The sequence below is a fragment of the Sceloporus undulatus genome, chromosome 7 (assembly GCF_019175285.1).
Source record: "Sceloporus undulatus isolate JIND9_A2432 ecotype Alabama chromosome 7, SceUnd_v1.1, whole genome shotgun sequence".
NCBI lineage: Eukaryota > Metazoa > Chordata > Lepidosauria > Squamata > Phrynosomatidae > Sceloporus > Sceloporus undulatus.
This window is the reverse complement of record NC_056528.1, coordinates 32,824,097-32,847,073: the sequence shown is the minus strand read 5'-3', so window position 1 is coordinate 32,847,073 and position 22,977 is coordinate 32,824,097. Positions and strand designations below refer to the sequence as shown.

At 42.4% G+C, this 22,977-nt stretch overlaps 2 protein-coding genes across 2 annotated transcripts; both read right to left on the bottom strand.

The window, feature by feature from the left end:
- Positions 1 to 2,510: 2,510 nt before the first annotated feature.
- Positions 2,511 to 11,302, bottom strand: CD40LG (CD40 ligand). The gene is given in 6 exon segments (XM_042480076.1): positions 2,511 to 3,896; positions 4,467 to 4,523; positions 5,106 to 5,139; positions 7,122 to 7,268; positions 11,029 to 11,248; positions 11,250 to 11,302. Coding segments are annotated over 6 exon segments (882 nt in total). The 3' UTR covers positions 2,511 to 3,525.
- Positions 11,303 to 15,847: 4,545 nt separating this feature from the next.
- On the bottom strand, positions 15,848 to 22,698 carry VGLL1 (vestigial like family member 1). Its single transcript, XM_042480149.1, has 4 exons — positions 22,630 to 22,698; positions 19,515 to 19,757; positions 17,930 to 18,340; positions 15,848 to 16,758 (listed from the first exon to the last, which is right to left on the bottom strand). Exons 2-4 carry the CDS (start codon positions 19,723 to 19,725, stop codon positions 16,718 to 16,720), a joined length of 663 nt encoding a protein of 220 aa, XP_042336083.1. The 5' UTR covers positions 19,726 to 19,757; positions 22,630 to 22,698; the 3' UTR covers positions 15,848 to 16,717.
- Between the last annotated feature and the right edge of the window lie 279 nt (positions 22,699 to 22,977).

The window sequence follows — 22,977 nt, the reverse complement described above, 5'->3', positions numbered from 1 at the left end:
AAGGTTGTGAAAGCAAGAGTGGTGCTTGGATGGGCATGGCACATTTGTTGGGCACTCTGTTGCTCCTTGGGATCTTAGTTGAGTTGCACAATGTTGCCACAAGGGTGGCATAGCAGAATGAGTATGCAATCTTGCATGCTGAGACTTAACCGCGTGCAACCATGTTGTAGGATCTCGACCTCACTAATGCTATTTCTGTGCCAGGGTTTAAACATGGGACCTTCTATACACAAAGCATGCGCTCTGCCAGTATGTTATGGTCCCTTTTCTCTTCCATATGAAGAAAATCTTATTCTGAGACCATTCCTGCATTGTCACTATTTCCATTCTCTTAAGTGTAAAGTTTATTACTTTCCCTTCAGAATAACCCTTTTTTTATTCGTAAGCAGGTTGTCTCAGAATGAATTAATCGATAAAAACTGATCTGATTCCTTAAGATTTCGCTAACTGCTTGGCAGCCCTTGTTTGCTTAACTCTTTCAACGACGTATTTGCAGAATGTAAAAAAAAGAACCGCAACACAACAACCTAGAAGCTGAATGCAGTTTGCTTAGCACCCAAAAGTGACTTTAAAAAGATAGTAATAATAATAATAATAATAACCTAGGAGAATATATCCTGTTAGGACATGGGAAATATTTCAGATATTTTCGTTTGAGTGTCGAATTTTGCACAGGGAAGCTGGATGAATGTTCACTGCTCTCCCGCTTGGATGAAAGGAAATTATAGATGTTTTACTGTGTCTTGACAGAGGACCCTCTTTTTTTGTCTGTGTTGAAAAAGAAAATATTAGTTAACCTGAACAATATGCAAATGAACCCGCTTTGCCTATAATAATTCCAATCTGCATGTTGCATTACCGCCTGGATTCCTAGAATGGTGGTTTTTGTCCCCTTTATTTCATTTCATTTGTTTTGCTGGCAGAGGTATATTTTATTGATAGCTGGAGTGGCATAGTTCCTTAATGGTTTGTTGCAGCACAGATGATAGAAGTGAACCCAATACATTAACAGTATGTTTTCAGCAGCTGCTCAGTGACCCTAAAGTCATCTGGGGATGCATCTACATTGTAGAAATAATGCTGTTTGACACCACTTTAACTGCCATAGCTCCATCCTACGGTATCCTTGGATTTGTAGTTTTGTGAGGCACCAGCATTCTTTGGCAGAGAAGGCCATAGACCTTGTAAAACCTCAAGTCCCAATATTCCATAACATGGAACTAGAGCCCTAAAAGGGGTGTCCAAACTGCATTATTTCTACAGAAGGATTTCAGGGGTGTCCATGAGAAGCCACGAAGTACCCCCAAGCTCCTGCTCTTCCTCTTCTCCCCCCAAAAACTGGAAGAGCAAAAATCTCCACTCCAGGGACGACGAATACCGCAGCCTCTCTAACTTCCAATAAAAATAAATAAATCCTATAACTGGAAACCAGAAGTTACTTCTGGCCCATTTTTAGTGGTGCAGGGACACCATCCTGGGAGCACTTTAAAAAAGCACTGACCCTCCCTACTTTTTCCACCATGGTGCCACTTTGGACTTTTTTGAATCCCTGGGTGGGAAAAAGGTGGCAAATCTTTGGCGCTTCCCCATCAAAGGACCGTCAAGAGGAGACTGGCTTTGAAGCATTTGAATAAGACATTTAAAATCAGGCAAACGTATCACATTAAAGAAACAATCACTGCTAACGCAGACAATATTTTCATTGCTTTGCCCTTACATCCTTTGCGTGCGCCTGGTTGCATCTCCGATGCATCACACAGTTTTCCATAATCCCCCTCTCATCCATCCAGCCTTTAGGGTGAGCACAAACAGTTATGCCAGAAGGAATTTCGTAAGTTGTTTTCCTTTGCTTCATCCTTTACATCCTTTGTTTCTTGCTCCTAAATTTTACCTTCGACTTATCCATGGGTCATCTCAAAACCCGTAACTTATGCCGGAAAACCTGCCCTCGACTTATACATGAGGTCGACTTATAGTCGAGTGTATCCATTAATTTCTGAATAGACCTCTCTAGGATTGCACTGTGAACACCAAGGAAGGATATTCAGCTATCCTAAAGGAAGAGAAGCCATGTCGATCCGATTGCAGTGTTTCATATATGTAATTTGTTTACAGCCCTTTGTAAATACGCTCCTGTTATTTCCCTCACATTATTCCTTTGCCTTCTGTTTTCTCTCCTATCACGCATTGTTGTTGTTGTTGTTTTTAATTTACTGTCATGACAACTGATGCAAGTTAAACTTTTTCTAAACTGTTTTTATTTTGAGCAATTTTTAAATGGTGGTTTTCAACAAAATAAAGAAGGATTTTAAAGAAAAAAGCTTAAATGTGGGTGCATGATTTCCCTTTTACGGCACAACATCCGAACCCTTTAAAAAATATGTTATTCAATCTTTGAGTAAGAGATACTAGAGTTCATTACAAAATGGTCACAGTTAACAGTACCAATCTGAAAACTGAACAAAAACCTTCTTTCTTTTACGGTGGATTAAACAAATGAATTACATCAGTAGGAGAATGCACTTTATTTCACCAGCCTTAAACTCCAACATGAAACATTCCCAAAGGTGGATAGTCATATCGATTATAATTATTGATCATTTCACATAGGTCATCTTCAAAAACTGATAAAATTGATTACATAATGCACCTATTATCCCAACTTTTCAGGCAGTTTATTTCAAAGAGCAAAAAACAGACTCCTTTAAAAAGTTTTGATCAAAAATGTTGAATTAAAACCATCATATCATGTTCAGGTTCCTTTAAGACAGTGGTTCTCAACCTCTGGTCCTCCAGATGTTTTTGACTTCATCTCCCAGATTCCGTCATCATTGGCCATGCTGGCAAAGACTTCTGGGTGCTGAGGTCCCAAACAGCTGAAGGATCAAAGGCTGAGATCCTCTGCTTTAAGACCTGTTCACCACTCACACAGACTTGGTAGCCACCTGCCACCTCTGGTTGCCAGCAGGGTAACATGGAGGACCTCTGGGATCCTCAAAGTCACCCAAAATGGCCTACACTTGCTTCGTCACTAGGCACTGGGTACATGGAAGATGCCTTACAGTGGGCAGATATTGCACAAGGAAGGACTTAATCTCCCTTTCCAATGTCCAAAAAAACCCATATACTTGTGTGACACAGGCATATATCACCAACACAATTCTGGCTGTGTTGCACCTTTGAAATATAAGCTGCATTTAGATTTGTATTGCCTGAAAGAAGCAATAGGCAGAGCAGCCCTAAGACTTGGTGTGCCAGCACCCAAGCAGCTTAGGAAGAGGGCATGTCAACCTGGGCAAAGCGTTACACAACTGTCGACACCAACATCACACACATTTTGTGGCCAGGGTTAGCGGCATTACATTTGAGCTCCCTGGATCAACATGGCACCTCTCAATAATAAATAAAATAAAATACACAACATCTTGAAGAAATCAAAGAAGAATGGCGTGGGTTATAAATATGATTTGGAATTGGGAATGGGGGAATGGCTTTGTTCAACAAAGCTCGGCACCTTGGCTTCTCCTAAGAGAGCTCAAACATGCCAAAGTATGTGTTCCCGTTGTCATAGTTCACTCTGGAAGAGTCCGTCACGTTTACGAAGATAGTGTGGCCCGGCTGGAGTTCGACGGCTCTCCCAAGATGAATTGACTGAAGGCCGCAAAGATCATCCGCTCCGCTGTGAGTTCCCACTCCTTTCAAGAGAAGCTTATCAAACTCGGAGGGCAGGTTAAGGTACATGTAGACGCTGAATGGCACGTGGGGCTCTGGGTTGGTGCAAAAGGCAACTTGGGAGTAGATATAATATCGTCCTCCTCTGGCAACTGTGAGTTTTCCAGCTTGGTAGGAAAATGTGTCATCCGTTGGGGCATAGATGGTCTTCTTCCACTGCAAAACTGAGGAAAGAATAGATAGAAGATTTTATTTTATTTTATTCTACTTTGCTAAATGTGATCAGCAAAGTGGTTCCTCTAGTGAGGATCATAGTATAGGATGAGTCTCCCTTATCCAAAATTTAAAACCCTCCAAAATCCAAAATTGTCCACATGGGCGGCTGAGATAGTGACACCTTTGCTTTCTGATAGTTCAATGTACACAAACTTGATTTCATGCCCCAAAATATTGAAAGCACCGTGTATTCAATTACCTTTAGGCTAAATGCATAAGGTGCATACAAAACAGAAATGGATTTCATGTTTAGACTTGGATTCCAATGCCAAAATATTCCATTATGTAGATGCAAATATTCCAAAATATTGGGGGGGGGATCCAAAATCTCACACGCTTCTGGGAGACTCAGCCTGTAATATCATAGACTTCTTCCTACTTCTTCAGGTGTATGTTTCCCCATGCATCTGAGGAAGGAGGCTGAAGTCTACGAAAGTTCATGCTACCAACTTCTTTCTTCCAGTTAGTCTCAAAGGTGCTGCAAGATCCCTTTGCATGCAAAGGCTCTTAATACTCACTTTTGTTGTTGTCCTTTGAGCCTGCCAGGTGAATGGTTGCTGATGGCTTCTTGTCACCTGAAATAGTAATAATAATATATTTTAAAAACCTTTCATCTCCCTTTGCCATTCCATTCATTCACGATACCCTCACAGACATTACAAAACCTTAATGTTTCCTCTGTTTGCGATCCAGTACCTAAGGCTGCATCTGCACTGCAAAAACAGTTTGACACCATTTTGACTGCCATAGTTCAATGCTATGGGATTGTAGTTTGTTGTGGCACCAGAACACTCTGACAAAGAAGGCTAAATATCTCACAAAATTACCAGTCCCAGAAATCCATATAATTGAGCCATGACAGCTAAAGCAGGGTCAAAATGCATTAATTTTGCAGTGCAGATATAAGGCTGATACAGCCTTAAGTCCCAATCTGTATCAGGCCGCCCCAATGCCTGTTATTTGCCAACCTTAGGAACCAATGCACTGCAAGACTGATGCTGTTGGTGCACTGTTACACATCTTTGCATTTCAGGTTTCTTAGCCCCATAGGATTCTGGATCTTAGTTGTAATACCAGCTCTGCCAGAAATTTGGTTTTCCTCCTTCTGGCTTGCCTGCTTTCTACCAAAACCTCCCTACCCAAAAGCAATCACATACCTTTTTGCATGGCAACAGAGCTCTCTTGGGGAACCTGGAACAATTATTTTTTTAACAGAGAGAGAGAGAAAGAGAATTTAATATTATTAAAAGCAGGATAATATCCGTTCAATATGCACATAAAGCAATATGCAATATGAGTTGAGGACTAAAGGAAAATATCATTGAGGTGACAAAATCCGTATTTGAAATAGTAATGGCTCATTCCCCTGCCTTTTTAACACTACAATTGTAATGCACCATAGTAACACTGTCATTACTGGTGGAAAGGATTAACTACAATTAATCCTTACAATTGTAGTTACATAATTGTGACTTGTTCTTAAGCTGTTCCAAGGAACTCTTATTTACTGCCACAAACTAAGTCTCTTTCCCTTTCTCTCGTCAGCTTTGAAAACCTCTCCATCGTAGAAATAATACAATTTGAAACCGCTTTAAGTAGTGTAGCTCCATTCTATGGAATCCTAGGATTTGTATTTTCACAAGGTATTTAGCCTTCTCTGCCAAAGGATGCCAGTGCCTTGCAAAATTACAAATCCAGGATTCGGTAAATTGGGGGCGTGTCAGTTAAAGTGCTTTCAAACTGCATCGTTTCTACAGCGTAGATGCACCTCCAAAGGTTCTCTGCAGCAGAGTCCCTGCTTGAACATCAACATTTTCTGATGAAAGTACTATTTGCCATGCTTGGTTTGGCATGGTTAAATTGCTGGGACAGGAAAGTCTGCTTTTAGTAACACAATTACAAGAATGACTCGACGCGAGCAGATTAAATGAGGGTGTGAAAACGCAAATGCCAAGTAGCAAATGTTGCATTGTTGGTTTCCTCAGCCATTCCCAGTGCTAACCTCCTAACACCTTTTTCTTGAGTTGCAAACTTTGCATGCCTGGTTAGCATAAATGATTGTATATTATTTTGCAAATAACATCTTTCTCCTCACCATTCAGTTCACCTTTACCATATGAGGAAACGTTTGCATGCTCCTTTGAATTTAGGAAGACTTTGTACAAGTTCAAATGGAAGAAATGGTGGATGTGGGGTGAATCTCAGTGGAAGGGGAAAGGAGAGGACCCCCCCCCCATTTTAAAAATTAAAATTCTCTTTCAGTTTGATGCAACTTCTGAGAAAGAATACCTACTACAGATTGAGTCAAGACTGGGACCTACTTGTAAAATATTTGAGTAAAGAGTGGGGTTCAACTTTCACAATAGGATTGAATTGAAGAAACTTAGAACTATACATTGAGCATGGGATAAATAAAGATTATGTTTAACATAGAGCCTGTTTAATAAAAGGGGGTAAAATGATATACTCTGATGAATGATTAAGGGAGTGATACAAAACAGAAAATACAAAGAGATTAGGAAGTACACATCTGTCGGTTTTGGGTTGTCTTGGTTTGATTGTAAGGTAGTGTAATTGTTTTGTATTGTCTGTGATGTTCGTTGTTATTAAATGTGGTTTTAAAGTTTGCTAATAAATAAAAATATTTTAAATCACATTTTTAAACAAACTTTAAAAACATCACATTGTAACCAAATCTTCACTAGGTATAAGTAAATACATTTAGGTTGTGTGTACGACGTAATTTGAAGGTATATAATTTTAATTCTGCTAGTTGTTTTTGTCACAACTATATTAGTGTTACATTCAGTGGCATATGGGAATGATGATTTACAGGTAACATTAGTGCAAAAAAACCATGCACTCCCGCAACGGATGACACCAACCCTATGGTTCAAGTGTACATGGAAATGCATAGATGTGTGTATACTACACAACTGGAGCAGGTTTATACCACTCTAACCCTTCATTGCTTCATCCTATGGGTTCCTGGGACTAGTAGTTTGGAGATCTCCAGTAGTGGATCTCAAGTTCTTCAGCAAGCTACAGATCCCAAGTTTCCATTGGATGGAGCCATCATGGAATAGATACACTCATTCGCTAAGAAACTGGGCCGATCGCATTTTGGAGGGCTCACTCTCTGCAAAGAAGCCTTCTTGAGAAAACCTCATTACCTTGCTTGTCAGACTTTGTAGATCCTGGAAGCTTTTTAAAACCTTTGCACAATCCAGGAGGGTTGCGTCACCTTCTTGCGGCTTCCGACACTTCTGCAGTCTTCGGAGAAACAGAACATCTTCTCCTAAACTCATTTCCTCTCCCACCTGACAAAGAAGAGAACATAAGGAAATTAGACAAAGTTATCACTTTAAAGTTGAAGGCTGTCATCACGGCTAACCTAGTCGCCATTTTCTTTGCTTTGCCATTACATCCTTTTTGACACGTGGGCATGTTCTTTGCCTCCGACACACACCGCACAGCCACCATTTGCCGTACTTCCTTCCTTATCCATCCAACCTTTACGGTGAACACAAACAGTTATGCTGGAAGGAATAAGTTCTTTGGCATTGATTTACTTTGCTTCATCGTTTATATCCTTTGTTGCATGCCCCTAAGTTTTACCCTCGACTTATCCATGGGTCATATAAAAATCCATAAATTTGCCCCCAAACCCTGCCCTCGACTTATACATGAGGTTGACTTATAGTCAAGTATATATGGTATCATATATGGTACCTGGGGCTCTCTATAGACGGGCCCTATGGGATGCCGTCGTCATGTGTGAAGGGTGGCGCTTTTAGATGCCCCTCGCCACTCACACGTGACGAGGGCGTCAAAATGGTGGCACCCTATACACATGGGCGCCGCCATTTTGACGTGACAGACACCTAGCATCCTCACGTCTCGGCATGGTTTTGACGCCACAAGTGCGCCATTGCCGCCTTGCGGTGTCACAATGGCACCGGAAAAAGAAGCCACTTTTTGTGGCTTCTTTTTGCTGCGCGGTTTATCCGCTGCGGCTCCCTCACACAGCAAACTAAGGCGGCAGCAGACCACCCTTTTGGGTGGTCTGTATCCCGCCTTTATCACTTTTGAGGGCTAGAAATATCCATTGACTCTCTAGGGCTTTATCCACACTGGAGAAATAACCGGTTTGGCACCGCTTTAAGTGTCTTGGCTGAAGGTTATGGAATCCTGGGAGTTTGAGTTTGTTGCAACAAACTCCAACCCCCAGAATTCCATGGCCTTCAGCCAAGACACTTAAAGCAGTGCCAAACCAGATTATTTCTCCAATGTGGATGCAGCCTTACTCTGATATAGTGCTTCCATGTTCAGAAGCAATGAAGACCAAACATTAAGATGCGACAACAGGGATAGCCTTCAGTTCATGCTTGGAAGCTTCTTTCCTCCCTTTGAAAAGCTGTCCCAGAGTGTCAAGGAACTTTCCATAATGATGTGCAACATGGTGCCGGATGCCGCAGGAAATGGCGGATGGAAAAGCAGAAAGACACAGGACTCCTAACCGCTCTGCCTTCCATTTAGTCATATCTGAGCATGATATAGTGGTTTGAGCACTGGACTGTGACTGAGACCAGGGTTTGAATCCCTGCTGAGCCATGAAACTCATTGGGTGGCCTTTGGCAAGTCACATTCTCTTAGCCTCAGAGGATGGCAACGGTTAAAAAAAAACCCTGAATAACTTGCCAAGAAATCCCTATGATATATTTGCCTTAGGGTAGCCATATATCAGAAATGACTAGAAGGCATACAGCAACAACGAAGGTACATAAATTGCGGAGATCTGAGGAGTTCAACGCAGTGTGCAACAAGAACAAAGCATGGATGTAATAAGTCCATTGGCACGACACCAGTCTAATTACAATGGCATAGACAGTGCGCACAGAAGGAAAAATGCAGAGGGCAAAGTGATCATACACAAAATTAAAATGGCCGTACATCTTGAGTCTCCCTAACCCAGAATTCCAAAATCTGAAATACTCCACAATCCGAAATTGTCCATGTGGGTGGCTGAAATAGTGGCACCTTTTGGGTTTCTCTGAAGATGCCAGCCACAGATGCCGGTGAAACGTCAGGAATAAACTTTTCTAGAACATGGTCACAGAGCCCGAAAAACCCACAAAACACTACAATGACACCTTTGCTTTCTGATGATTCAGTGTATGCAAATTTTGCTTCGTGCACAGAATTATTTAAAAATGTTGTGTATAAGATCACCTCCAGGCTATGCGTACAAGGTGTGCATAAAACATAAATGAATTTTGTGTTTAGACCTGGGTTCCATCTCCAAGGTATCTCATTATGTATATGCAAATACAAGTATTCCAAAATTTAAAATAAAATCCAAAATCTAAAACACTTCTGGTTCCAAGCATTTTGGATAAGGGAGTCTCAACTTGTTATTTGCGTTGTCTGCAAAAGGAATTAAAGATTGGACTACATACAAAGGAAAAAAATGAGTTGATCAAAGAACCAAAATGGCTGGAGCTGGTTGAACATCACAGAGAAGAAATCTACAGAGTGGGCGCATGCAGCCACACAAAATGCTTCAAATGGCTGCATACTTCAGGAACTCAGTGATGCCACAAAAAAGCCACCATTGTGAGACATTGTGCTACCTTTATATAGCCAAAAAACAGTTGCAAAGAAAGAAGAAACATGCCGGATTCTGTCCCATCTCTGCCTTCCACAGCAAACATCTTCATAAAAGCATAGAAAGATCTGGAAGGGATTATTAGGGACTGTTATGAATACATGAATACATAACAGTCACAAATGGTTACACATCCATCACTGCCATACAGGATCCTGGTGAGCTGCTTTTTATGTTCTTGAAGGACAAAAATACACCAACTTGTAAAAAATTTCAAAAGTTTTAGTATTTGACCCAATATGGTTTTAGATATTTGTACTTTTAGACATGCATTCTTGCTGGCCAAGATCTTGCATTGTCAATGTAAGTACAATAACTGAAATCCACCATTATAGTTATATCTGACCATGCCATACATTCAGATCATCTCAGTTCGGCAGGGATTATCCGAGTTAACCATGGAGAGTTTCCTGATGTTCTTTCATTCAACTATTAAGAGTTTTCTGATGGCCTCTCATCCAACTGTTAGGATTCCCTGATGGTCTCTTGTCCAACTATTAAGAGTTCCCTGAGCATCTCTCATCCAACTATTAACACTTCCCTGAGGATCTCTCATCCAACTGTTTTATTTCCAAAATTAGGCAAGACTGATGTGTTTCGGATGCTCTGATGTAATGGAGGATGCTGTTCCATTACTGGTACACAACAGGCAGTTCCTTGCCTCAGGCAGTAAGTCCTTGGAGGTGGCACTAGGCAATGATGGAAGAGAAAGCAGGGACCCATACTTTCCAACGTTTCACAGGTGAAACCCAACACAAATATGGCCAAGGAACATCAGAGTGTGGTCAAGACAGCAAAAGTTATTAATTAAGAAGAAGAAGACACAAGCTAGGAGAGGAACTAAGCATCCTACCAGGTCCACCTAATCTTGGAAGCTAAGTAGGGTCAGCACTAGTTAGTACTTACGTGGGAGACCGCCAATGAATACCAAGTGCTGAAGGCTCCATTTCAGAGGAAGGAACTAGCAAAATCACCTCTGAGTATTCTTTGCCTAAGAAAACTCTGTGAATTTATGGGGTCACCATAAGTCGACAGGTGACTTGAAGGCACATGGACACACAAATACATTTCTGTCTTTTAATGGACAGCAAATGTTTAAAAGGTATGTGAATCTGAGGTCTAAATAGCCTAAGGTTTTTAGGTCTTGGCTGATCATGGAAGCCTGTTCAATGGGAGGCCACCAATGAATACCAGGCACTGTAGGCTCTGTTTCAGAGGAAGGAACTGGCAAAACCATCTCCAGGTGTTCCTCACCTAAGAAAACCCAACAAAATTCATGGTACCACCACAAGTCAACCAGTGACTTGAAGGCACATGGACACACACACACAAGTGGAAGATGTCCATGAGAATTTTGTGGTTCTTGGATTCTCTTTGGACAGAACAACCAACATAAGTCGGCTCGGTCTTACCTTGTCCAGCTTCATGTGAAGATACAAGCCAAACAGGGCCGACCCGACAAGCTGTGCTATCACGAAGGTGGCGATCAGGCTGAGGACGGTCTTCATGGTGACCGTTGAGCCAGACGTCCTGGGGCTGGTTGGGGAATAAGCCTCGCCAGACTCCATGTGTCTTGTGTCCTGGGTGTGTGAGAAGCATGAATGCCGCCTTTGGCTCTTACTCCCTGCGCAATGAGAACGGCAATGCATTATGCCTGCCCACAACTTCCTGGGGAAACAAAGTCATCTTCCATTGTGGGGAGATTTGTTCACCCTCCTCTCCCACAACAACAGCAAAAACAAACAATCGTTTGAACTCGGCATTTGTAGCTCACGTCAGTTTGTAAAATGTGTGTGTTGCTCTTCCATTGACTTCGTCCTTCTTCTCCACTACTTTTCTGTTCTTTTTCCTATCATGAGCAACCCTTTCATGCCTCCTCTCCCTTCCTCTTGGCTTGAGTGAATGGAAGAAAGGAAGAGAGATAGTTAACCTTCTTTGTCAGAGAACTCTGGTACCACAACATACTACAAATCCCAGGATTCCATAGGATGGAGCCATGGCAGTTAAAGCGGTGTTAAGCTGCATTAATTCTGCAGTGTAAATGCATCCCCGTGGATGGGAGCAATGATCTTTAGCTTGAAGAGAGCTCTTGTTTGCCAAAGACGACCAGACCAATGGCTTGTTATGAGCCAGTCATGAACTAACCTAAACCAAGAAAACATATCCAAAGGTAAGTATGTTGGTTATCTAGCAAAGTAAAATAACATCCAAAATCCACAAAACAGGGACACCTTTATTGGGCCAGCCAAAAATATTGGTTGGCCCAATAAAGGAACCCCTATTTTGTGGATTTTGAATAATATTGGTTGGTCTAATAAAGGTATCCCTATTTTGTGGATTTTGAATAATATTGGTTGGCCCAATAAAGGTACCCTTGTTTGGTGGATTTTGCACAATAAAGGTACTGCTGTTTTGTGGATTTTGGATGCTATCGTACTAGCCTAAACCAAGGAAAGTGAAAATGCCAGGTTACCATCCTTCCTGCTGAGTCAAGTTGAATGTGTCCCAAAAGGTGTGTAACCACAGCAAAAGGTTTTTACGCAAAGGAGTTGAGGTTTGCCACCTTGACGCTGCTCAGCCCATGAGATGCGATGCTGCCAAGTGATGCTGTCTGATGAGGCCGCTTTTGGTTTTTTTGCGGAGAATTTCTGGTAACCCTTAACCATTTTATTGTATGTCCCTGACTCAAGGAAAAGCATCTGGTCGCTGTCTTGACTCACCTTGGATATTTTTTGCATTACTCACTTTATCAGCAAGTGAAATCTGGAATTTCAGCACAGCAAATGAAAGCTGAGAAAGAAATGGGAAGAGAAAGATAGTACAACATTTTCCAAAGCGATAATCACTGAATCAAGATTTGGCTTCCCTAAGATTCTGCCCTAGAAATACGTATTTTATTTAGGGCTGGAACATCTGATAATGATGGGTTGTTTCTTCAGTTGGGCTAATTTCAGTGTTTGTTTTTTTAAAAAACCTACTATTTTAGGTACCAATGTACCAAGTGATTCTATCATGTGCCATGTATGTCCCATGCCAGTTTTTTAACACATTGAGTTCCATGTGAGCCCTAAACCCTTCCATTGACAAAGTCAGTGCACCCCAGAAACTTTCCAGCTCATACAAATAGAACATTGCCAACTTGGATGTTTGTTGACCTAATTATGGGACGTTTTTCCCCCTGCCGATAAGCAGATTGCAAAAATTGATACACTTGGCCCATGTGGCGTTCGGCTTCTACGGAAATACTGATCAGCTTCCCAAGTGTTTGTGACAATGCTTTGTAGGGTTTTGTGCGGCTCAACGAGGAGTAGAAGCTGAAGAAAGGATGTGGTTGCCAGGTAGGCAAACTTTTTCTTCTCTTTGTTTTGCTTGGCTACTTCGAGCAAGAATTGCTGATCCCACGGATGCTTTGCACACCCACGGAGAGGCAACAGAGATGCACGCAAGCGCATTTCATCAGGACTGGCATCTATTTTGGCGCCTCGTTGCAGTAGGGTTGTACTTCTCAAGCTCCAGGGAAGAGAAGCCAAGATGCTTAAACTAAGACTGTACTTTGGCCATATTATGAGAAGACATGACTCGCTCATAGAAAAATGTTTAGCAACAAGGTAGAAGGCAATAGGAAAAGAAGAAGATGATATACCAAATGGATAGGCTCAGTTGGAGAAGCCATGGCCATGAATCTGCAAGAACTGAGGATGACTTGGAGGTCTCTCATTCATAGGGTCACCATGCGTCGAAGTCAACTTGAGGGTAGTTAACAATAACAACAGCGGACACACATTGCAAAACCACTATAAAGTAAGTTTTATTGGCGGTAAATGAGGCTATAGATGATACACACCGTTGAGAAGGATCCTCAGTCCCTTTCACTGATGGGATCTAGCATTCCCTCTGAGCCAGTGATGGAACTGGGGCTCCAAACAAAGTCTATGCTATGGTTGGTGAACAAATTTAAATCAACATCTCTGGACATAAGGGGAGCCTTTGGGCTGGGTTGCAAGACCAATGGAAGATGGGTTTCTATGGATTATATAGTGTAGAAGCTAACAAAGAAAGCCAAAATGCACAAGTATGACTCCAAACCCATCTGCCTTGTGGCAGAGGCCCAACTCACTACAACACCCAGAGCACCCACCTGCAGAGGATACCTGTGGAAGACAAGTTGCTGCAGAGCAACAAGGAGAGACCATTTGGCTTTCATGCCACAATGGTTGGCTTTGAGAGGATATTTGACTAGCCGCCGTGGGCATAGTGGCTTGAGTGTTGGGCTATGACCCTGAAGACCAGGGTTCAATTCCAAGTTTGGCCATATAAACCAATATAAACCCTTGGGAAGTCATACTCTCTCAGCCTCAGGGGAAGGCAATGGCAAATCTCATCTAAAAAAATCCTTGCTGAGAAAACCCCACGAGAGAGGTTTAGGGTTGCCATAAATCAGAAACAACTTGAAGGCACACAACAACAATGGCAACAACAAACTGTGGGAAGGCTGTCGTGCTACGGAGGATGTTGTGCTACGTCAGGATGGGCAACTATATGGGTCCAGGGGCCAAATGCTGTCCATGCAACCGTGAACCCACATCTCACATTACTTCCAGTTGCCATTTTCAACTGTGCTTTGCTGATTTTGGGGTTTGATTAATGTTTAGATGGGAGGCCAAATGGGAATACCAAGTTCTGTAGGGCTCCATTTCAGGCAGAACATGTCTATGGACTGCTACTACGTTTTTATGGACTGGGTACTAGGGCTACATAAATACCTTCAGTCTCAAATGCAGAAGGTCTCTGAATATTAAGTTACCTTGAATAGCTTACCTATAGGCCTTGAGTCCCTATATTGGGAGAAAGGTGGGATATAATATAATATAATAAAATAATAATAACAACAACAACAACAACAACAACAACAATAGCTAAAGTCTGACAGAGTAGACAATACTGGGGCACATGGGTAAGAATCAGACCAAGCCAAAGCAGTAGCAGTTTTCATAAAGACCTTAAGCAACCATTTAACCATGCAAAACCTTATCCCCCAAATAATTTTAGTGCCTTAGATAGCTCTGTTAAAGTTCAGTCTAGATCCTGGGGCGGATCATTGTCCCACTGATATGAAAGCTGCCAACTTTCTGCCTGCAACTTCTTAAAAATGCTCAGTCTCAGAGATTTGGCACAGCTTCTCTCCATGCGCTACTCATCTTTGGTTTCAGCTATCAAGATGATGATCATGCACAGACAAATTAGTTTATGTCCATACACAGACAATGACTGCAGGGTTTCCACCCCTTTGCTTTCAACGCTGGCGTTCTAGGACTTTAAAGCTGCTAAGAAAACCCTAGAAAGAACCATGCAACTAGATCAGAAATTAATCCTGCCAATTTAGCTTCCTGCCAGCAATGGTGGGCAGCCACCAAATCCTGAAGATAAAATTGCTCAAAGACAGTTTTGGCACAAAATTGCGCAAAGGCCATATCCTATGGCTCACTGCCTCCTTGTGGCTACCAGTGGCTTTATCCCTTCTTACTCTTTAATTCTAAACATTAGATTAATCCTCTGTGTTTATGTTTCCTGTTGTTGTTGTTGTTTGTTGTGTGCTTTCGAGTCGTTTCTGACTTATGGCGACCCTTTCATGGGGTTTTCTTGGCAAGTTCTTGGCAAGCTTTTGCCATTGCTATCCTCTGAGGCTGAAAGAGTGTGACTTGACCATTGGGTTTCCATGGCTGAGCTGAGATTCAAACCCTGTTCTCCAGAGTCCTAGTCCAACGCTCAAACCACCACACCATGCTGGCTCTTGGTTTCGGGGACTATATAGGGTTAAATAACATCTAGATTCCCTTTTTATTCTGATATTGAAGTTTCTCCAGGATATAAGCAACAGCTCTCGTCAGACAGAAGTTGGCATTGCAAACAGGACCAGATTGGAATTAGGGGAAAGAAATGGATTATATACGCACAACACCAGATGGAGGCTGTTCAACATAATATAATATTTTGTCTTCCAGAGTGAGAGGGAAATATATAGGAATGAAAGGAGCAAAAACACCATCAGAGCGCATGGCAACATCTCAGCATCACAGACAGCCAAGTTGTTGGTACTTGGGTTTTTTATCAATCTTCCTCCTCTCTCCAGTTTCTTTGGAAAGATGGTGAGATAAAGATTTCTTTTCACCTGAACTATTCTCTAGCTAGATTAGGATATAGCCTTTTATTAAAATATAGATTAAAGCCATTCGTAAACTTTTGTTTTTAACTACATGTTGCTTGTGTTGTTTTTGGAGTCAGTCTCACTTCTTAGGGAAGCATAGCTAGACAAAGGCACATTTTTGCTACTCTGCCAGTTTAAAACTAGACCTAAACAGGCTTGGCTTTGATAGTTTTCATATTTAAATATTTTTGTTTCCTTACCAAAGGCTGAAGCCTTGGCAAATTTAAACTACCCTACAAGTCTCAGGTCCATCTCCAAGAGAAATTATGTATATGCAAATACTAAACAAAAATTGGGGGGGGGGATCCAAAACACCTCTGTTGCCAAGTATTTCAGATAAGGAAGACTCCATCTGTAATAGAATGGAGGAGATAGGATAAGAAACTCTCAATTTCACCCTGTTGAATAGCAAAGTTCACAACTGGATCTTAACTTTATGACACAACAACTGCAAGGCCCATCATCCTTGCTGCCCCACTTGGCAGGCCTCTCGGTCTTCAGCAATCCACCTCCTAAGTGTTTACTTTGTTCTCAGGTTCTGGACTCCCATGTCTTGCTCCGCTGGAAACAATCTGTCATCGCAACCTCCGAAAAAACACGACACTGGTCATTATGAACAAGGACGAAGGGCTTTTTCTCTAGGCCAGAAAGGTCAAAACTGGGTTGTTGAGAAGGCCAGCACAAGACAAAAATCAAAATACCGAAGAAGTTGTATCTCAGCGTATATATTTGAAAAAGCATGCAAATATCTATCTGGAAATAAGCAAGTGATTGTGTGTTTGGAGGAGGCCAAGAATATTTTCTTGATCTTCCTCAGTTTTTCTTAATCACAGATGCAATTCTGTCCTTTAAAAAAAAGTAGTCCTTTTTGTGGGAACAAATAAAATGTCCGTTTTCTAAAAGAACAAATCTCTTCTTCTGTCATTCGGTGGGATGCCTGGAAAACACAAAACATATCAACAATGAAGTGGATAATGATTTTACAACATGCACCATATTTGAAAGCACACAACAACAGCAGTGGCGCTGCTTTGTAAGTTGCATTTTCCATGAAATACTAACAAGGAAAGTCTGGGACTTATGAAAATTCACATTGAAAATAATGCATAAATCTGCTGAATTTATATATTGCATATATTTACTCCAATGAGACTATTTGAACCATCCAATGAAATAATAGTTTCGTATAAGCCATCTAAAAAATGACCATACAGCAAAAATTAGATTATTTCAAAGCAACCATAATGTAAGGCATTCTATCCCTCAAACTTAAAAAACACCATCAAGGGAACAATCATATATGGATAAGGTATAATGTTCAATAATTCAAATATAAGTCCATGCGCAGGAGATACAAAGTTCATGAAGTTTTTAATGTACGTTTTACATGAAGTTTCCAGGACACCACAATGCAGTGGCACTGCATTAAGGACAGCACAACACAGTGGCACTGCACTACAGACCCCACAACATAGTAACACTGCACTAGTAAACCCACAATGCAATGGTACTGCACTAACGACATCACAACACAAAAGCACTACACAACTGAGCACACAATACAGTGGCACTGCACTACAGACTCCACAACAGTGCAGCAGCACTGCACTGAAAACCCCACAATGCAGTGGCACTACATTGCAGACTACACCACACAGTGCCACTGCACTAGGGACACTACAACAAAGTGGGACTGCACAACTGAACCCACAATGGAGTGGCAATGCACTAAGGACAGCACAACACAGTGGCGCTGCACTACAGTACTGACCCCACAATGCAATGGCACTGAACGAGGGACACCACAACACTGTGGGAATGCACAACTGACCCCATAACACAGTAGCATTGGACTAGGGACCCCATAACACAGTGGCACTACACTACAGGCACCACAACACAGTGGCACTGGAATAGAGACATCACAACGCAGTGGCACTGCATTGTATCCACCTCCATGCACCAGCACAGTGTTTGTACTGACCACAAGCTATGTCTGCTTCCCCTCCTGTCCAAAACCTAAAATGCAAACCATAGGCCTTTTTTAACAATACATTTTTTGTTTGGCAAAGGACCGACGACTCAAAAGCCAACCAGTCTTGACTTACCTCCCGCAGCAGTTAAACTCTGGCTCATGTTTTGTAATCTCGCGGAGCTGGTAAAACAAGTGGATCCAGAATCCAGAGGCTCCTGGACGGAAGAGGGACATCTCTCCTGTTGCAAGAGGCCAAGCAGCGACCCGTATTTTCCATCTGAGACGGTGCCCTGTGCCAGAGGCAGGTCAGGCATAGAAGGAGAGTAGCCTGAAGCGGCAGTCAAATTTGGATTTCTTCCCGAAGGCAAATGCCACAGCTCCATCGTGGAAGGAGGAACACCCTGGAGAACAGGAGACTGATAGGGATCGGTCACCACTGTGGCTGGATTCGCATCAGAGCCGGACGGATTCAATGGAGACGATGCCTGATACGGCTTCACCCACTGGGGCGAAAAATTCCACTGTTGGGGAGGCATGTGGCTTTCTGTTCATTGTTTTTAAAAGAGGGATTAAAAAAGAAGAAGGGAAATGTTGAAAGTAATTAATGACTTAATCTGACAATTAATTAATAAATTGCTATGCTGCCCAATATCCTTAATACAGGGTGAATATACATATCAGATTGAGCCAATGTGGTGTAATAGTCTGAGCATTGGACTATGACTCTAAAGGCCAGGGTTCGAATCCCTGCTTGGCCATGAAAACCCACTGGGTGGCCTTGGGTTGGGCAAGTCACACGCTCTCAGCCTCAGAGGATGGCAATGGCAAACCCCCTCCGACCAAACTTGCCAAGAAAATTCCACAATAGTTTCAGCTTGTAGCATCTTTGAAACTAACTGAAAGAAAGAAGTTGGCTTCTTTCAGCTAAGTTTCGTCTTAGGGTCGCCATAAGTCAGAAACAACTTGAAGGAACACAACAACAAAAGATATATGTCAGAGATTTGAACACTGGACTACGATGCTAGAGACCAGGGATTAATTCCCAACTTGGCCTGGAAACCTGCTGGGTTATAGACTCTCAGCCCCAGAAAACCTCATGAACTGCTCTGGTTCAATGCTATGGAATTCTGGGACAAAACCCGCCATTAAAGTGGCCACATAGAAGCATTAATGGGAATCTTTTTACTTTCTGGATTTCAGTGGCAATTCATTTCCAACATCTCTTGCATGTGATAATCGCACAATTATGCACCATTTTCACTTTATTTGCAAGATGCTTTAAATGCGCTTTAATCTTTCTTTAATGCCACAATCAGCCCCAGTGCAATAAACTCCTTGGATAAAACTAGACCTTGGGAACGTCCTTTTTTGAATTTATTTATTTGCAGGATGCTTTAAATGTGCTTTAATCTCTCTTTAATCCCAAAATTAGCCCCTGTGTGATAAACTCCACACACTAATAAATGTTTTTGAAACCATGTCGTCCTGTTGCAATTAAAGTGGTGTCAAACAGCATTATTTCTGCAGTGCAAGTTAGACTTCAGTTTGCAGCAATGGAAGAAAGCTGAGGACCGAGGGGGAAAGTGGGGGAAGAAACTGGGACATTTTAAAATCAGATGAAAAAGTGGGACGGCAGAGGATTAATCAATATTGTTGGAGGTTATGTGAGCAATGTGCTGCTAATTCTCTTCCACCAAACGACAGACAAAGAGGCTCACCGGTTTTGACCATCATATCTTCCCCGCTGTTCTTTCTGCTCAGATCTTGGGGGATTTTGGTTGTGCTCAATGCTCTGGAGAAGTGTTCATCCACCACACTGTTAATGTCTCCTTGGAAGTAAGTAAACACTACGTATTGGGCCCCCCACTCTGTTTTCACAGGCTGCTTGCTTTTGCTCAGCTTGGCAGAGTTATCCTTCCTGTCTTCCATAGCTGGGGAGGGTTGTTTTTTTCTGTCTGCACCTTAAAGAAAGAAAAGAAGGGAAGGCAAAATAAGGGAATGCATTTTTGGATGAAAATGGCACCGTTTTTGCAGAATGTGGAGTGATGCAAAAATAAAAGATGTTCCTTTTTCGAGTTCTCCGAATTCCCACATGGCGAGCATGGAGTGCCATAAGTGAGTGTGAAGTTCTTGAGGAAAGACTTTGCAGAGATAAAAGGTCCTGAAGAAGAGAAAAGGAGAAGTGAAGGCTGCATCTGTGTTGGAGAAATAATGCAGTTTGACACTGCTTCAACTGCCATGGCTCAGTGCTATGGCATCCTAGGATTTGTAATTTGGTGAGATGCTGAGCCTTCTCTGTCAGAGAACTCTGGTGCTGCAGCAAACTGCAAAATCCAGGATGACATATCATTAAACCGTAGCAGTTAAAGCGGTGTCAAACTGCATTATTTCTGCAGAGTGGATGCAGCCGGTCAAGAAGGTGGCCATGAAGAGGCAGTGGACATTTCCCAAGCATATTATCTCAGTCCTCCCTCTGGCCAGCATCTCTGTCATGCCTGGAAAATGCTGTCGAAAAAGAAGAGAAGGGTATTGAAAAATGATCTGCACCGGGTGTCAAATATAGTACTTACTATTGCATTGCAAACTCAGTTTGCAGCAATGGAAGTCAGCTGAGGATGAAGAGGGAAAGCGGGAGGAAAAGAGAGAAACTGGGACATTTAAAAAGATGCTACCTCTTCCCATCGCACACACCATACAGAATCCTTAGTAATGTTTTTGTACTAATGTTACTCATCAATCGTAATTCCCGTATATCACCGAATGCAGTAAACGTAATGGCAATAGTTGTGACACAAACTCCAAAATTAAAAGCAAACCTAAAATTTTACCTTTAAATTGCAATGTTTTATACGCTCAGCCTAAATGTAGGTACATGTACATTATTGTTTCACGTGGTTGGAGTAAAAAAATTGGTAAGATGTTTTAAAAGAAAATTTTAAAGGGATTTAAGAATTATTTGTAAAAAAATAATAATAATAACATTTTAAAATTGATTTTTAAACAAACAAAAAACACCTGGGGACTCTCCTTTCTCTTCCCATTGAGTCTCACCCCACTCATGCTATTGCTTCATAGTGGTTCCCAAATTTTGGTCATCCCAGAATCCTCAGCCAGTTTAGCCAATTGTCAGGAATCCTGGGAGCTAGAGTCCAAAACATCTGGAGGACCAAAGGTTGGGAATCGCAAAGGCATGCACAGACCAAAAAGAGGAGCACCCCTTTTAGGGTGTCACCCGGTGCGGTCCGCACCCCTTTAGTGACGCTCCTGCCGGCTGGGGAATTCTGGGTCTTACAGTCCACAATTCTCACTTCCAGATACTTCTGATGGACACAGGAACCTCTCCCAACAGCTCAGTTTCTGTTTTTAGCTTTCAGAAAATGCTCAGGAGAACCTGAAGCAGCTGCTTCGCTCATATTCAAACCAGAAGACAGGCTTGGCTAACATCTGAGCTGCCGAATCAGAGCCATTAAAGATTGCTGGTCCCTTCCCTACCTAGGACTTTGAAAGCATGGGCTGCATCTGCACTGCAGAAATAATCTGTTTTGACTCCCCTTCTAACAGCTGTGGCTCAGTGCTGTGGAATCCTGGGAATTGTTGAGGCACCAGAGGCTCACAGACTGTGAAGACCCCATGTCACAGCAACCTTCGGAGAAATCCAGCCTGGCCTGGGAGGAATGCAGGAAGATGGCATCGTGTGACATTTGAGCAGGGACAGTTTCTTCCCACTAATTATTGTCCTAATTTCCCAACTGCTGAGAGATAAAAATAAGCACTTGCAGCAAAAGCTGTTCGACAGGAGCAGCATTCGTTGCTACACATCTCTTTCTCCATCTCCTTCAGATTCAGGAGAGAGCCCTTCAACCTGGGGCATCACTTTGAGAAGTTTGGGAAAGAAGGCATTACCCCCCAAAATAAGGATTCACATACATCAATGACTCTATGATTCTATGATTCCCTCCAGTTCCCAAATTTCTTCTTGTTGTGTGCCTCCAAGTCATTTTTGACCTATGGCGACCCTATGGCAAACTTATCATGGGGTTTCCTTGGCAAGACTTGTTCAGAGGGGAGGGAGGTTGCCATTGCCATACTCTGAGGTTGAGAGAGTGTGACTTGTCCAAAGTCACCCAGGGGGATTCAATTGCCAAGTGGGGAAGTGAGCTATGGCCTCCAAATTGTGGTCCAACATTCACACCACTACACCAGGCTGGCTCTCCCCCAAATGTCTAGCATGGCAGAAAGTGAGATGTTGAAAATCGTTCCAATATTTCGTATATGAAGAGATCTTTGAGACTAATTGGAAGAAAGAAGTTGGCAGCATGAGCATTCGTAAGGCTTCAGTCTCAGGAGCATTTGATGGAGTAGAAAACCAGGACAGACATATATAAATCAATTGTGTGTGAGAATATCAATCCAGATTCAAAATATTGACTATGTTTGCATGATCTTGGTCACTATGCTGGCCCCTTTTCTTAGAGCCACAGAGTCACAGTGTTGGAAGGGACCCCAAGGGTCATCCAGTCCGACCTCCATTGGCCATGCACCAAAGCACCTTTTCTTCCACCATCCACATTGTGTTTAAAAACCTCCAAAGAAGGAGACTCTACCACTCTCCAAGGCAGCAGCATCTTCAAAACACCAAACAGCGTTTACCATCAGGACCATCAGGGAATCCTGGGAGCTGAAATCCAGCCAAGTGAATTTTCCAAGCTCAGTCCATTGACTGAGATGTGATGCAAATCAACCTTTTCAGGAGTCTAAGGGGTTCTTGGAGCTGAATACATTTTCCAAGCTCTTCCCATTGACTGATATATGACATGAATCAGCCTGACTTACCGTAATGCGCCGCCTTCTTTTCAGCTGCCTTGGAGAATGAAGCTCATGCTTCAGCCTGGCCGATCTCCATCCGCACACCAACAGTAGCGTTGTGCATCCAACCTTGGGTGAAGAGGGTTGTGTGTGTGTGTGTCCTGCGTGTTCAGTGGTGCCGGTTTGCTTTCTGTCCCTCCAGCACCAAGCAAACTAGGCGTATCCTTCAGGCTTGCCACCAGGAATGCATGCAATGCACCCCAGCAAGTCAACCAGGTTTGGAGGTTTCAGGAATGAGGAAAATAAAAGGGTTTGTTTGGTGTGTTTCACAAAGGCAGCATTTGGCAACACACACACACACACATACAGAGCTGA

Coding starts and splice junctions, on each gene's coding strand:
- VGLL1 (XM_042480149.1), bottom strand. CDS start 19,725: ATGGAAGACAGGAAGGATAACTCTGCCAAGCTGAGCAAAAGCAAGCAG. Junction 18,341..19,514: donor AGATATGATGGTCAAAACCG/GTGAGCCTCTTT, acceptor AACAATGAACAG/AAAGCCACATGCCTCCCCAA. Junction 16,759..17,929: donor GAGTTTAACTGCTGCGGGAG/GTAAGTCAAGAC, acceptor TGTGTTTTCCAG/GCATCCCACCGAATGACAGA.